The sequence below is a fragment of the Vipera berus genome, assembly GCF_964194415.1.
Source record: "Vipera berus genome assembly, chromosome: 2".
In the NCBI taxonomy this organism is placed as follows: domain Eukaryota; kingdom Metazoa; phylum Chordata; class Lepidosauria; order Squamata; family Viperidae; genus Vipera; species Vipera berus.
The window spans coordinates 80,053,361-80,066,648 of NC_138203.1; the positions used below are offsets into that span (position 1 = coordinate 80,053,361).

General features: G+C 39.1%; 1 protein-coding gene across 1 annotated transcript in view; it reads left to right on the forward strand.

Moving 5' to 3' along the window:
* Positions 1–3,750: 3,750 nt before the first annotated feature.
* CNTLN (centlein) overlaps positions 3,751–13,288 on the forward strand; it is a gene marked incomplete at both ends in the record, with an annotated part of 198,071 nt that continues 188,533 nt past the window's right edge. The window contains one exon of the mRNA XM_081318884.1: positions 3,751–3,855. Coding sequence (XP_081175010.1) covers positions 3,751–3,855 — 105 coding nt within the window. The remainder of the gene's footprint in view (positions 3,856–13,288) is intronic.

Here is a 13,288-nt window from a genome sequence, read left to right on the forward strand (position 1 = left end):
AAGATTAGGTGAGCAACTGTACTAATGAAATCAGGAAACCACACATAACCAAAAAAGCTTGGTGTCTAGCTGTACATAGGAAACCTACCATTTTTCTTCCTACTTAGATTCATATAGTGGGCCCTTTAATACATTTCTTGGCAGATTTTTTCATAGCCTTAAAGCTCTGCCCTTTTGTGATAAAATGGCGCTTTCTCTAGTATAAGAATTGGGCTTTCACTTCATCTGTTTTAGTGCTTTACAGAGAAATAGTTTGCAGTGAATAAGACTCTTCTGGCCCCCAAAACTAGAGAATAGGGCAAGCGTATGTTTCGTGAATTGTATCGAGGCCCCTGAATGGTGTGGTGCGTGGGTGTACATTCCCAGCTGCTATCCCCAAAGGCCTCATCTCATTGTTGATGTCCTCTGGATAATGCTTGAAGCTTGGGTGGCCGTGGACTTAGCTGTCCCTTCCAAGTCCACACCTAAGTTTAAAAGCATTGTTCTTTTCTTTTGGGTGGCCATACACTTTTCACTCTCTGAGAGAATGAATTCTAACTTGTTCCACTTTCCAACCAATCCCCATTATATCAGTAATGTTCTCATTTTTTTAAAAAAATAATAATTCTGTGACAGCCTAGCCTACACACACTGTGCAAGGTCAAACCTCACCCTACTTCTAGCTTGACTATTTGAAAAAAAGCAAACAAACATTCCAAACTGTCCTGATTTCTTCCCCTGATAATTTGAAGAAATGTTTTTGCCAGCATAGTTGAATTCTGAATACTGTTTCTTTTATTTAATTATCTCCAGCTGACTATCTCCCTCCAGGATTGGTACTATGACATACCGTATATGTAGGATGAAGAAGTACCAACTTCTATTTTCCTAGTCCAGCTACTTGATTTATTGACTATTTCATGACATTTACCTCTCTCCCTACATCTAAAATCTGAAATTTAAGGTGGTTATCATCACTGCACATTAGATAAGTTTGCATATTTTTTTTTATAATTATCAAATTTTTCAGACTAGATTACAAACCCTTATTGAAGATTGGGGCTGTAACTTGAAGCAGTGAGCTTTACTAAAACGAATCTCAGGTTCCAGCCATTTTGAAAGTAATTATACTATCAAACATGGTGATAATCTTGTCTAATTCATTTCCTGAACTATGTCATACACAAGGATGTGCAATTTAATTTCATGAAGGTCCATAAAAATTACAAAGTAGTATTGTATTGTGCATATGTGGAATCTGGCTGGCTTCTCCTGTAAGATTTGTTTCAGGGCTGAGGGTGGTCCATAAAACATGGCCCAATTATTAATTATCTTCTGACTGAAATCTTATAGTATTTTACATTCTTCTTTGTAATAAGATAATTTAGTTTGAAATTAATGTAAAGGATTTATCTGCAAGCTTCAATGACGCTAGTGCGATCCAACAAACAGAATGTTGTAGAACGTGTGAAAACTCTAGTACAGGTACTAACACAACTGAGCCCAAAATTTCTGTTGCTAAGTGAGACATTTGTGATGTGAATTTGCTCCATTTTATGCCATTTCTTGCCAGTTGTTAAGTGAATCATTGCAGCTGTTAAGCTAGTAACATAGTTGTTAAATGAATCTGACTTCCCCATTGACTTCGCTTGTCAGATCGCAAAAGGTAATCACATGACCTTGGGATACTGCAATCGTCATAAATATGTCAGTTGCCAAGTATGTGAATTTTGATCACATGACCATGGGGAAGTTGCAATGGTCATAAGTGTGAAAAAGGCATAAGTCACTTTTTTCAGTGGTGCTGTAACTTCGAACTATTGTAAGTTGAGGATTACCTGTACAGTATTATACCATCTATTAGCTAGATGACTGTCTAAATCACTGTTTGTTGTATATTGCTTTTGTCATAAGTCATAGTTTACAGTCCACAATAGTTTCACACAATAAAATAAAACCAACTATTACTTGCATTCTGTATGAATTTGATACTAGAGAAATTGGTACAGTAGCATCCTTAAAATAAAAAAAACAAGGGTTATGACAGATAACTGGTTAAGTTCTTTCAGCACTATTTTTCTACTGATCACTTTCATATTTGGTACAGTCATGTTCACATATCAAGTTTAAATGATATTAATTAAACTTTATTGAATAAATCCATCTGGGTTCAGCAGATAATCTAGTACACATATAAACCTCATTCAGGAACCATGGCACATAGATTTTGCCTTCAGATAAAACTAACACTCCAGTTTTATTGTCCAATGTTGTAGGGATGGCAACCAGTTTGGTGCTGTGGCTAAAGCACTGGGCTAGAAACTGGGAGACAGTGAGCTTTAGTTGCACCTTAGCCATTAAGTCATCTAGGTACCTTGGGCCAATCATTCCCTCTCAGCCCTAGGATGAAGGCAATGGCAAATCAGTTCTGAAATGTCAAAACTGCAGGGATTTGTTCAATCACCATGAGTGATTGTCTCAAAGGCACAAAATGAATACATTTTGTGAATGAATGAATGAATGAATTGTAGGATCAGTAGGTGGACCCAACCATTTCAATAAAAATCACACAATTTTCAGTTACCATGACAGTATCTGCCCTAAAGTACCAAAAGTGTAGCTTCAGCAACTTCACTGAAACTCCTCCCTCAGTTATTCTTAAAAAATGTAGAAGTGCAGCAAACTAACCTGACTTTTGAATGGGACAATCAATGGAAGGGTCAGTGCTCTGGGAAGCCTAATACCTACAGGTAGTCCTCAAATTATGACAATTGAGCCAAAAAATTATGTTGCTAAGTGAAGCATTTATTGAGTTTGCCCCATTTCATGACCTTTCTTGTCACAGTTAAGTGAATCGTTGCATTTATGTTAGTGACACAGTGAAGTGAATCTGGATGCAAAAATCAGGTTGCAAAACAGGATCACATGACCCCAGGACACTGAAACCGTCATAAATACCAGTTGCCAAGCATCTGAATTTTTATCAAGTGACCAAGGGGATGCTGCAACGGTTGTAAGTGTGGAAAATGGACATAAGTCCCTTCTTTCAGTGCCGTTGTAATTTTGAATACTCACTAAATGAACTGTTATAAGTCAAGGACTACCTGTATTGTAAAAAACAGAATTACAATTCAACTCCTGAAAGCTGTGGACGCCACATGCCAACTCATAAGTTTGCTTAGGCAACGATGGTTTGCTGAACTAACTGACGCTTGGTGGAGACCACTCCAGGATGAGAGGAGTTGGGTTCGCAAGCAAATCAATTGCAAACTACCAGAGGTCCCCGAAACGAACTCACGCAACCAGGTCCGAAACCCAAACCGGCAAAACAGCCGCGGCGGGAAAGCTTTGCGCATGCCCTGTACGTTCACTAAGAAAACACGCTCTTCCTTTCGACTTCCGCCTTTTGCCGCTCATCCGTTTAAACCCGACAAGCTGACATTGCGTCCTTTTTTCTGTGGTTCGTAGCGCCACCCGCATGCTCTTACTTGAATTTTTTTTAAGAAAAAAAAAGGAGGAGGACGTTGGGGTGGGTATCAGAAGAAGAAGAAGGCGGTTCCCCGGAGAAAGCTTTCGTTTCATTGGTTCACGGGAGCGTTTGTAATCTTCTTATGGCGCCTAAGTCGGGCGGTCTGCGGTGATTTTTTTTTCCTTTTCTTTCTTTCTGTTGTTAGTTACCTCAGTCGCTTCCCTCACGGTTCCCACAGAAAGTCAGTAAAACACGCGCGTGAAAAGTGATCTTTAGAGTATCCAAGCGCGGTCCAACTTAGCATGGCTTCTTCCAAACGCAAGGATCCGGCTTCTGCAGCAGCATCCCGGATCTTTGTGCTGGAGGAAGAAGTCAGGAGCCTGACTGAGGAGCTGAACCAGTGCCAGGTTGGTACCGACCAGGGGGAAGGATGGAGATCCTCTCCGAGAGGACCAGACACTTGGCTACTCACGGCCCTCGGCGGACTGTGGGGAAGAAGGGGGAGACCTTTATCAGCCTGGCTTCCAGTTACGAAACTCCAGAGAAATACAAAAGGGCTTCCCCTGTCAGTGCCTCACCTTGTGGCTTCATCTTCCTAGGCTCCTTAGTATTATATCACAATTGCTTAGTATATTAATATTGCCAATTGTATCAATATATAGTATATTAAAAAGGGACTCGGTGGCTCAGTGGGTTAGGACGCTGAGCTTGTTGATCAGAAGGTCAGCAGTTTGGCGGGTGGAATCCCGAGTGCCCCGTAACAGAGTGAGCGCCTGTTATGCGTCCCAGCTTCTGCCAACCTAGCAGTTTGAAAGCACGTAAAAATGCAAGTAGAAAAATACGGACCGCTCCGGTGGGAAGGTAACAGCGTTCCGTGCGCCTTTGGCGTCTAGTCATGCCGGCCACATGACCATGGAGATGTCCTCGGACAAGCGCTGGCTCTTCGGCTTTGAAACGGAGATGAGCACCGGCCCCTAGAGTCGGAAATGACTAGCACACATGTGCGGGGGAACCTTTACCTATAGTATATTAAAGGGACGCGGTGGCTCAGTGGGTTAGGACGCTGAGCTTGTTGATCAGAAGGTCAGCAGTTTGGCGGGTGGAATCCCGAGTGCCGCGTAACAGAGTGAGCGCCTGTTACTCATCCCAGCTTCTGCCAACCTAGTAGTTCGAAAGCACGTAAAAATGCAAGTAGAAAAATAGGGACCACTACGGCGGGAAGGTAACAGCGTTCCGTGCGCCTTTGGCATCTAGTCATGCCGGCCACATGACCACGGAGATGTCCTTGGACAAGCGCTGGCTCTTCGGCTTTGAAACGGAGATGAGCACCAGCCCCTAGAGTTGGAAACGACTAGTGCGGGGGAACCTTTACTGTTATAGTATATTAATATATTAATATTACTATTAATATTCCAATTCCAGACCGGGGGGGCGGGGGAGCTGCTTGTTTTGACAATTTTAGCATTGAGAGCTACTATGGTTCTCCGCCAGGCACACAATGGTGAACCCCTTTAAAAAGAGTCGGTTTAGTTTTAGGTTGCTCAAGCAAGCCAGCCAAGCTCCAAAAGAACCATCTCTGATATAGAGCCATCCGGCTTCTGAAGAGAAAGCCCTATTTTTTTCAGGTAGTAGTCGTTGTCCTGGCTTTTAACTTCAGTTGTGATGCTCCTCAGAGTCACTTTTTGTGAAAGGGGCTGCCGTACCCTTTAATAAAATAATTTAATAAATGAAATAAAAAGAGCAAGCGGTTGACAGAAGGTTAGTGATGGTGTTCTATCTGCTCTCTATAAAGATTTTTTTTTAAAAAAAATTAGGATTAGGATCAGATTTTTTTTAAAAAAATGTAAGGAGATAGGTAAATAGACCGGCATAAGAATCCAACCTAGAGCCTTCTAAATAGCAATTACAAATTTTTGCTTCATTGTTGAAATATTGACTAGAGTGAGGAAGTCAATACCTAAACAAATAATTTTAGAGTTAAATTTTTTTAAAATTCCATTTATATCCCGCCCTTCTCCGAAGACTCAGGGTGGCTTACAAGCTTAGCAGTAATTGAATCACCTAGCTGGTCATTTAATCTCCTGGTTCTGGTCCTGCCCTCTGGCTTTAAACTATAGATCCATTCCTGTGATTTAGATATTTGAAGATTACTATGGTATTTTTTTTGAAAGCTAAGCATATAGGTCAGGGGTAGGCAACCTCAGCCGTTTTATGACTCAGGAATTCTGGGAGTTGAAGTCCATGAGTCATAAAAGAGCTGAGGTTGCCTACCCCTGGTATAGGTCCTTTAGCTTTTCTTCATATGGCCTGGTTTCTAGATCCCTGACCATCTTGATAGGCCTTCTCTGAATTCATTCCGTCTTGTATGTACGCTTTTGGAACTGTGCTGCTCAGCCTCAGATACCGTTCTCCAAGTGGGGAAATTATGCCCCCCACTTTAAGCATCTGCCAGCAAAACTGGTTGCTGAGCTCTACCAGATGGAAAGATGAACTCCAAAAGTATGTGCACGCTCTCACCATAAGCAGTGAAATGATACAATTCTAATTTGTACTTTCTATCTTAGATCCAATAGGTTTCATTTGAAGAAAAAAAATTTAAGGGGTATTTAGGTTGGCACCATTGAGGCTTGGCAAACACAAATAAGGAGTTCAATTCATATTTATTTATTCCATCAGTGCCCCTCCTTTCCTTTCAAATATGATATAAAACTGACAATAACTAATATACAGTGAGTTTGAATAATAAATTAAAATTAATGTTGGAATTCATTAACAGGATAAAAGCTTGATAAAAAAAAGCTCTTCTAAAGACAGAGAGAAATAGTGGCTAATGCAACTCCTCAGGAAGTGAATTCCACAGCTTGGAAATGGCCACCTCTATGATGCTCAATAATTGATAGAGGGACATCACCCGATCGTGATAATGGTGAAATTGCATCATACTTGTGGGAACAGGATAATTTTAAAATAGTAAATATACTTCAGAATAACGGTTAGGAACATTTATATCTCTTTTTATATTGTCCCCTTTTCCAAGAAATTCAAAGAAGTACATTTGATATCGCGCTTTCTTGCACATTTTAGAATACTATGAGACAAATTACAATAGAATTACTGTAACAATTGATCGGCCCAAGGTTAATCCAAGGGAATGTCATGCTGAAATCCCAAAACAATTAAAAATAGGTTACATTGCTAGTTTGCATATGTTTAATCTTCAGTTTATGCATCAGGTTAATTAAACTCTCATACCAACTCGCAGTATAGGGTTGTTGTGGGGAAAATAAGAGGAAGGACTATGAGATATGTTCACCGCCTTGAGTTATTTATAAAAATAATAAAAGTAGGATATTAATTGAATAAATTATATGCGTGGGTTTTGGCTCAATGTGTTATGTAAAGTGGTAAATTGTGGCTTATTCAACAAATTAAGATAATACAAACAATAATGTGTTTCTAGCACATAGTTACAGTGTAATAAAAAATGAAATTTAATTATTTGCTATGAAATGTACATACAATCCATCTTGCCAAGAGGCAACTCTCGATGCTTATAACAAGAACAGAATAAAACATTAAAAAGATCACAATAATAAATATTAGCATTAAAATTAACCTTTAAAATTTACCAAGATGATGAGGAAGGAAGCAAGGTACACATGGGATAGAGGTAGAATCTTCTTTTAGTCCGTTAATCATTGACATGTCCCATCAGGATGCCAGGACAATTGGAAGAGTCAGGTCTTCAGGCCCTTTTGGAAGGCCCAAAGGGTGGGTGCACATCTCAGGAGGCAAGATGTTCCAGAAGGAGGGATATTTCCCTATTGTGCAGGAAAATAGTCCACTCTTTCCTTTTGGCAAATAGGACACTGGATGCATTTTTCCCAAAACTTTTAGAAAAAGGAATACATACACAAGCCAGAATCAAAGAATATTATAGAATAGAGCTGGAAGGGACTTTGGAGGTCTTCTAGTCCAAAGAAGGTGACGCTTAAACTGAGGCTTAAACATATGCAAGTAGTGGTCGTGATGCTGGTTAGTCAATATTGCTGCCTCTCTCTCTTTTTATATATATAAAATCCCGATATTTTAGAAAGCAACGCTGCATTTTGTTACGTCAGGAATATTTTGTATAACTTTTGACTTGCTCCTAATATCATGGTTGGTGGCTAGCTCATACATTGCCACTTTTCAGAAATAAAGTCTTGAACATAGAATTCATTCTAAAAAGATTTTGATATTATTGGGGGGGTTCTAGGGCGGGAGATTCACAAAGCACTAAAAAAAAATTCTTCCAGTTGTAAAAATTTCAAGTGGATAAGTTGCCCTAGATAAAATTCTTCCAGTTGTAAAACTTTCCACTGGACAAGTTGCCCTAGATAAAGGCAAATGGATTCTGGCCCAATCTACTGTATTCCTAGGCCATTGAGGGTTAAAGAGTGGTCAAGAAATGGCCTGCAAGTTAAAGACTGGTCAGTGTCCTGCCAGTTAACAAGACTGGTCAAACACAGGTCTGCCAGCTGAAGGAGTCTAGTAATCAAAGAAAACACTGAAACCTTTGCTCTCTTCTGAAAACGGCACAAATGTATCTCGCACACAAGTACTTTTTCTCACCACAGAACTTGTAATAATTTCAGGTAGAAAGCCATCTTGCTTTTTTAATACAGATAGTCCTCGACCCAGTTCAGCCCAAAATGTCCACTGCTAAGCAAGACAGTTAAGCAAGTTTTGCCCCATTTTATGACCTTTCTTGCCACAGTTAAGTCAATCAGTGCAACTATTGAATTAGCAGCATGGTGGTTAAGTAAATCTGGCTTCCCCATTGACTTTGCTTGTCAGAAGGTCAGTGGGGATGCTACAACAGGCATGTGAAAATCAGCCATGGCACTTTTTTCAGTGCCATGGTAACTGATCATTAAACTAATTGTTTTAAATTGAGGGCTACCTGTATTTGTGTTCAATGTTTGCGTAACATTTTAATCCGTGGTTAACTCAAGCATGTTAGCAATCCCTAATCCCAAGGGTGGGGAAACTATGGTCCTTTTATGACTTGTGGATTTCAACTCCCAGAATTCCTGAGCCAGCCAAATTAATTAGTTGCAGTTGGCTCTTACTAGCCAATAATATTTTAGCCTAGAATGTGTGAATACCGAGTTTGTTTTTGGAAATCATTTTGTTGGTGTGCGTGTATGGAATACAAACATATTGGGAGGGCAGGTTCTGACCTTTCATATAATTATAAAATTAATAATTTATTTTGTGGAGTGATTTTAAGAGATGAAAAACCTTGCGTAGGTTTAAAGTAGAATTTGCTTTCTTCAGACGAGGCCAATTTTTATTGTTTGGGTTGATTAAAGTGCAGAATGCCACAAAGGGCTGAATTTTGGACCTGTATGCTCGATTGAAGTCACACTATCACTAGCCACAGGTCTGCTACTCTCAGAGTATAAAGATAAGCTAAAAAAAGTGTTAAATGCTAAAAAAATGTTGCCCAGGTTTGTTTAAAATCTTAAATTGAACACCTCTCCTCCCCCATATTTTTCAGTCAGGTGTTTGACAGCTGACATGGAGAAATCTCAATATCAATGATTGCCCAATATAATAATTGATTTTGGAATGAAGATTTAATCTTCAAATCTAAGATGAAAGATCTGTTCTTCCAGGAAGATCAAATGTATGCTCTTTAATTCTATGCTTTCTTTGGATTTGAAGATGATACTGGTGTCAGGACCCACCCCAATCCACGTCTTAGGAAAACAAAAACTCTTGGAGTCAGTTCTAGTCCAAAAGGAATTTTTACTAGGACATGTTTGGTTGTGGAAATACAAGACGGGACCTGGTATTGTTTTACAGATTGAGACTTTATAAGGAGTTCCCGGTTCAACCCCCCTTCCCTCAACCCCATTTGGTCAGCCCCCCATCATTTACTTCGTGTCATCCCTTTCGTGGGAAAAAGGGATCTTTGGATCTTTTACGGTTATTGCCTTCTTCCTTTACAGATTCAAATGGAGACACAGGCCAGATGCCTCCTTCCCTAACCCTCCCCTTTGTTCCTCCAGTTCAAAAGGTTTCCCTTGGTCTTTGAAATAACCTAAGGCAGGCTGAATCCACATTCGCTCCTCCTTCCTCCGGAGATGGCAGAATCCAGGAGGGGGGGGATAATGTTTTAAACATACATTTATGAATGTGATATAAATGGATTCTGACAACTGGTCACAGAAATATGTTTGCACATTTATGTTTGGTATATCAGCTACATTTTTTATGTGTTGGCCTGATTTGAGAAGAAAATGTTCAATGTGCCTGACAATGACCTTGGAGACCAAGGTTTAAAACAGCCATGATGACCAGGTATCTCATGCTTAACTTCAGTAATGTCTGCTGTCTGATATTTGGCTGTCTGGTAATATGAAGTTATAAAATGTGCTTAGCTGAATCTAGGCAAAAACCTATTTGTGCAATATTATGTCAGTGGTCAGACAGATGCAATTGTCCTTTGTATATATCCATACAGATGCAAACACACATTTTATTTATATTCTACCTATATTATTTTATAAGTAACTCAAGGTGGAAAACTTTTTATAGATATAGAGAAGATATATTGATACAGAGGATATAACTACAGTATAGATAGTTAAGTTTAATGCCTGGGCTAATAATGAAAAACAGACCAAAAACTGCTTTTGACCTTAGAGGTTCTAAGACCAAAAGTCAATAATATATCATATTTGATTTTTCAAAAAAATTAAAGTCATCATGTTTCAATGATTGTATAAGTGTATTTTTTACCTGTTTTGAATCTGCTGCCATTCTGCCAATTAAATTGATTTAGAAATTTAGTACTATTAAAGAATAGTTTTGTTTACCTAACAAAATTGATATTGATTACGTACCAAAATTATATTCATTTTTAAACAAATATTTCTGATGCAACACTTTTATCCTGCCAGCACTAGGCAGTGTTAATGATATTTATTTGTAGTTTTTTTCCTAATCATCTAATCATTCCTAACACCTAACTTTCCTCTTTCAGTAATATTTTTAGTATCCATAATCCACAATCAATTTAATCAATATTTTAATACTTAATATAACTTTGCATCTCTTAATGTTCAATCTTAGTTTGGTGAGATCCTTTTGAAAGGATGCTTGTATTATTCTGAATAATTCCTGTCATCTGCAAACCCATTTGTTTCCTGACTCCAGATCATTTATGAATAAGTTAAATCTCACCAGTACCAATATAGATCCTTAGGGGATCCCCTGTTTTCCATGAATTTATCCGGGACAGATGTTAGACTGACTGGTCTGTAATTATGTAGATCCCTCTGGATCTCTTTCGTTAAAAAAAATTAAACGATGCTGCATTGGCTACCTTCCAGACCTTTGCTAGGAAGATTTATTTTAGTGATAAGTTGCATATTTTTATTAAGAGATCAGCAATTTCATATACTATATGAGCATTTTAGGAACACAGTTGAATGCTATCCAGCTCTCATGATTAAATTTATAATTATAAAACCATATCCTTTGTCCCTTCATTGTAATGTAGTTTATCAGCGGTTCTTCCACAAGATACTATTTTGAGACTGAATATTTTCCAATATTACCTTCAGGAAATATTGATGGAGACAATTCAGCACAAAATTGTGAATACATCCACAGATGACATCAGCTCACAAATGTTTTTGGTAGGCTGCCTCCCTCGTGTAAGTTACATTGGTTGTTCATGACAGCTGACTGCAGAAAATTCTTCCCTATTTGAGAAAAGGAATATGTCTGGAATTGGTCCTGTTTCCTCACAAGCATATTAGTGAATGCTAATGATTTAGTTTTCTCATAACACCTGTTATGTTTTAAAGTGTACTGTCTCTTTCATTGGTATTGTGGAAGAGAGACACAGAAAAGTAATATAGATTCTTGATCAGAAAAGTAGTGAGCATTATAACTAGAATTATGAGAGCTGCAGATATCACACTAGATATATGAGCACTAGTATGGGGAAAACTGGAATAAACAAATGCTGGATTAGATAATGTCTGAATAGTAACATTTAAAAGATCACATTCTTTTGATGTGCTTAATTTAATTTCCAATCCTAAAAATAAATATTTGATAGTCCAATTGCTTTGTAAATACATATAGTTGGAACAGTCCTAAAGCTTACATGTTGTATTTATGGGTGTACACCATTGTTTTCCTACCTATGGTACACAGGAATTCATTTAAATCCCCCCCCCAAAAAAAACACCTGTAAAAGAAAGACTAGAAATAAAAATAAAATAAGCAAGAAAATGGTAAAAGAACACCTGTCTGATCTTAATGAATATAAATCACCGGGACCTGATGGGTTACATCTCAGAGTTCTGAAGGAGCTGGTGGATGTTATGTCAGAACCATTGTACCATATCTTTCAAAAATCAGAGGCAGAAAGATTGGTGATCGCTGGTCTACATCAGGGGTGTCAAACTCAATTTCATTGAGGGACGCATCAGCATTGCAGTTGCTCTCAAGGGGCCGGGTGGGTGTGGCTAGGGTGGGCGTGGCCTACTGGGTGGGCATGGCTAGAGTGCGTATGGCCTACTGGGTGGGCGTGGCCAGCTCTACATCGTTGGCATCAAGGGTGCCTATGGGGGCCTGGGCAGGAGTGGGACAGATCTGAGGGTCTCTGGCAGAAGGAGGGTCTCTGGGCCAGGGCCAAGGCAGTGGGGGCCGTTCCCTCACTGTTTCCAGGATGGCTTCGTGGGCCACATGAAACCACTTCGCGGGCCGGATCCGGCCCCCGGGCCTTGTGTTTGACATGTCTGGTCTACATAATCAATCAATCAATCAATCAATCAATCAGAATAGAGCTGGAAGGGACCTTGGAGGTCTTCTAGTCCAACTCTTTGCTCTAGCGGGAGTCCCTATACCATTTCAGACAAGTGGCTATCCAGTCTTTTCTTAAAAACCTTCAATGATGAAGCACCCACAACTTCTGAAGGCAGCCCATTCCACTGGTTAATTGTTCTCACTGTCAGGAAATTTCTCCTTAGTTCAAGGTTGGTTTTCTCCTGGATTAGTTTCCATCTATTGCTTCTTGTTCTGTCTTCAAGTGCTTTGGAGAATAGCTTGAACCTCTCTTCTTTGTGGCAGCCCCTTAGGTATTTGAATACTGCTATCATGTCACTCCTAGTCCTTCTTTTCACTAGACTAGACCATTCTTCATATGTTTTAGCCTCCAGCCCCCAATCATCTTTGTTGCTCTTTTCTGCACTCTTTCCAGAGTCCCAACATCTTTTTTATATTGTGGCAATCAAAACTCGATGCAGTATTCCAAGTGTGTTCTTACCAAAGCATTATAAAGCAGTACTAATGCTTTAGGCGATCTTGATTCTGTCACTCTGTTAATGCAACCTAGGATTTATTGGCTGTTTTGGTAGTTGCAGCACATTGCTAGCTCATATTTAAGCGATTGTCTACTAAGACTCCAGGATCCCTCTCATAGTTATTGGCATTAAGCCAAGTTTCACATTGTCTGTACCTATACAGTTGTTGTTGTTTTTTCTTGCCTAAGTGTAAAACCTTACTTTTATCTATGATGAATTTCATTTTGTTAGATAGGACCCAGTTTTTAAGTCTGTTGTGATCCTTCTGGATCTTGAGCCTATCTTCTCAGGTATTGGCTATTCCTGCCAGTTTGGTGTCATTTACAAATTTGATGAATTACCCTTCTATTCCCTCATCTAAATCATTTATGAAGATATTGAAGAGTACTGGACCTAAAACAGAACCTTGGGGTGCCATACTGCTTACTTCACTCCATGTAGAGGTAGTTCTGTTAAAAACTAAATATTG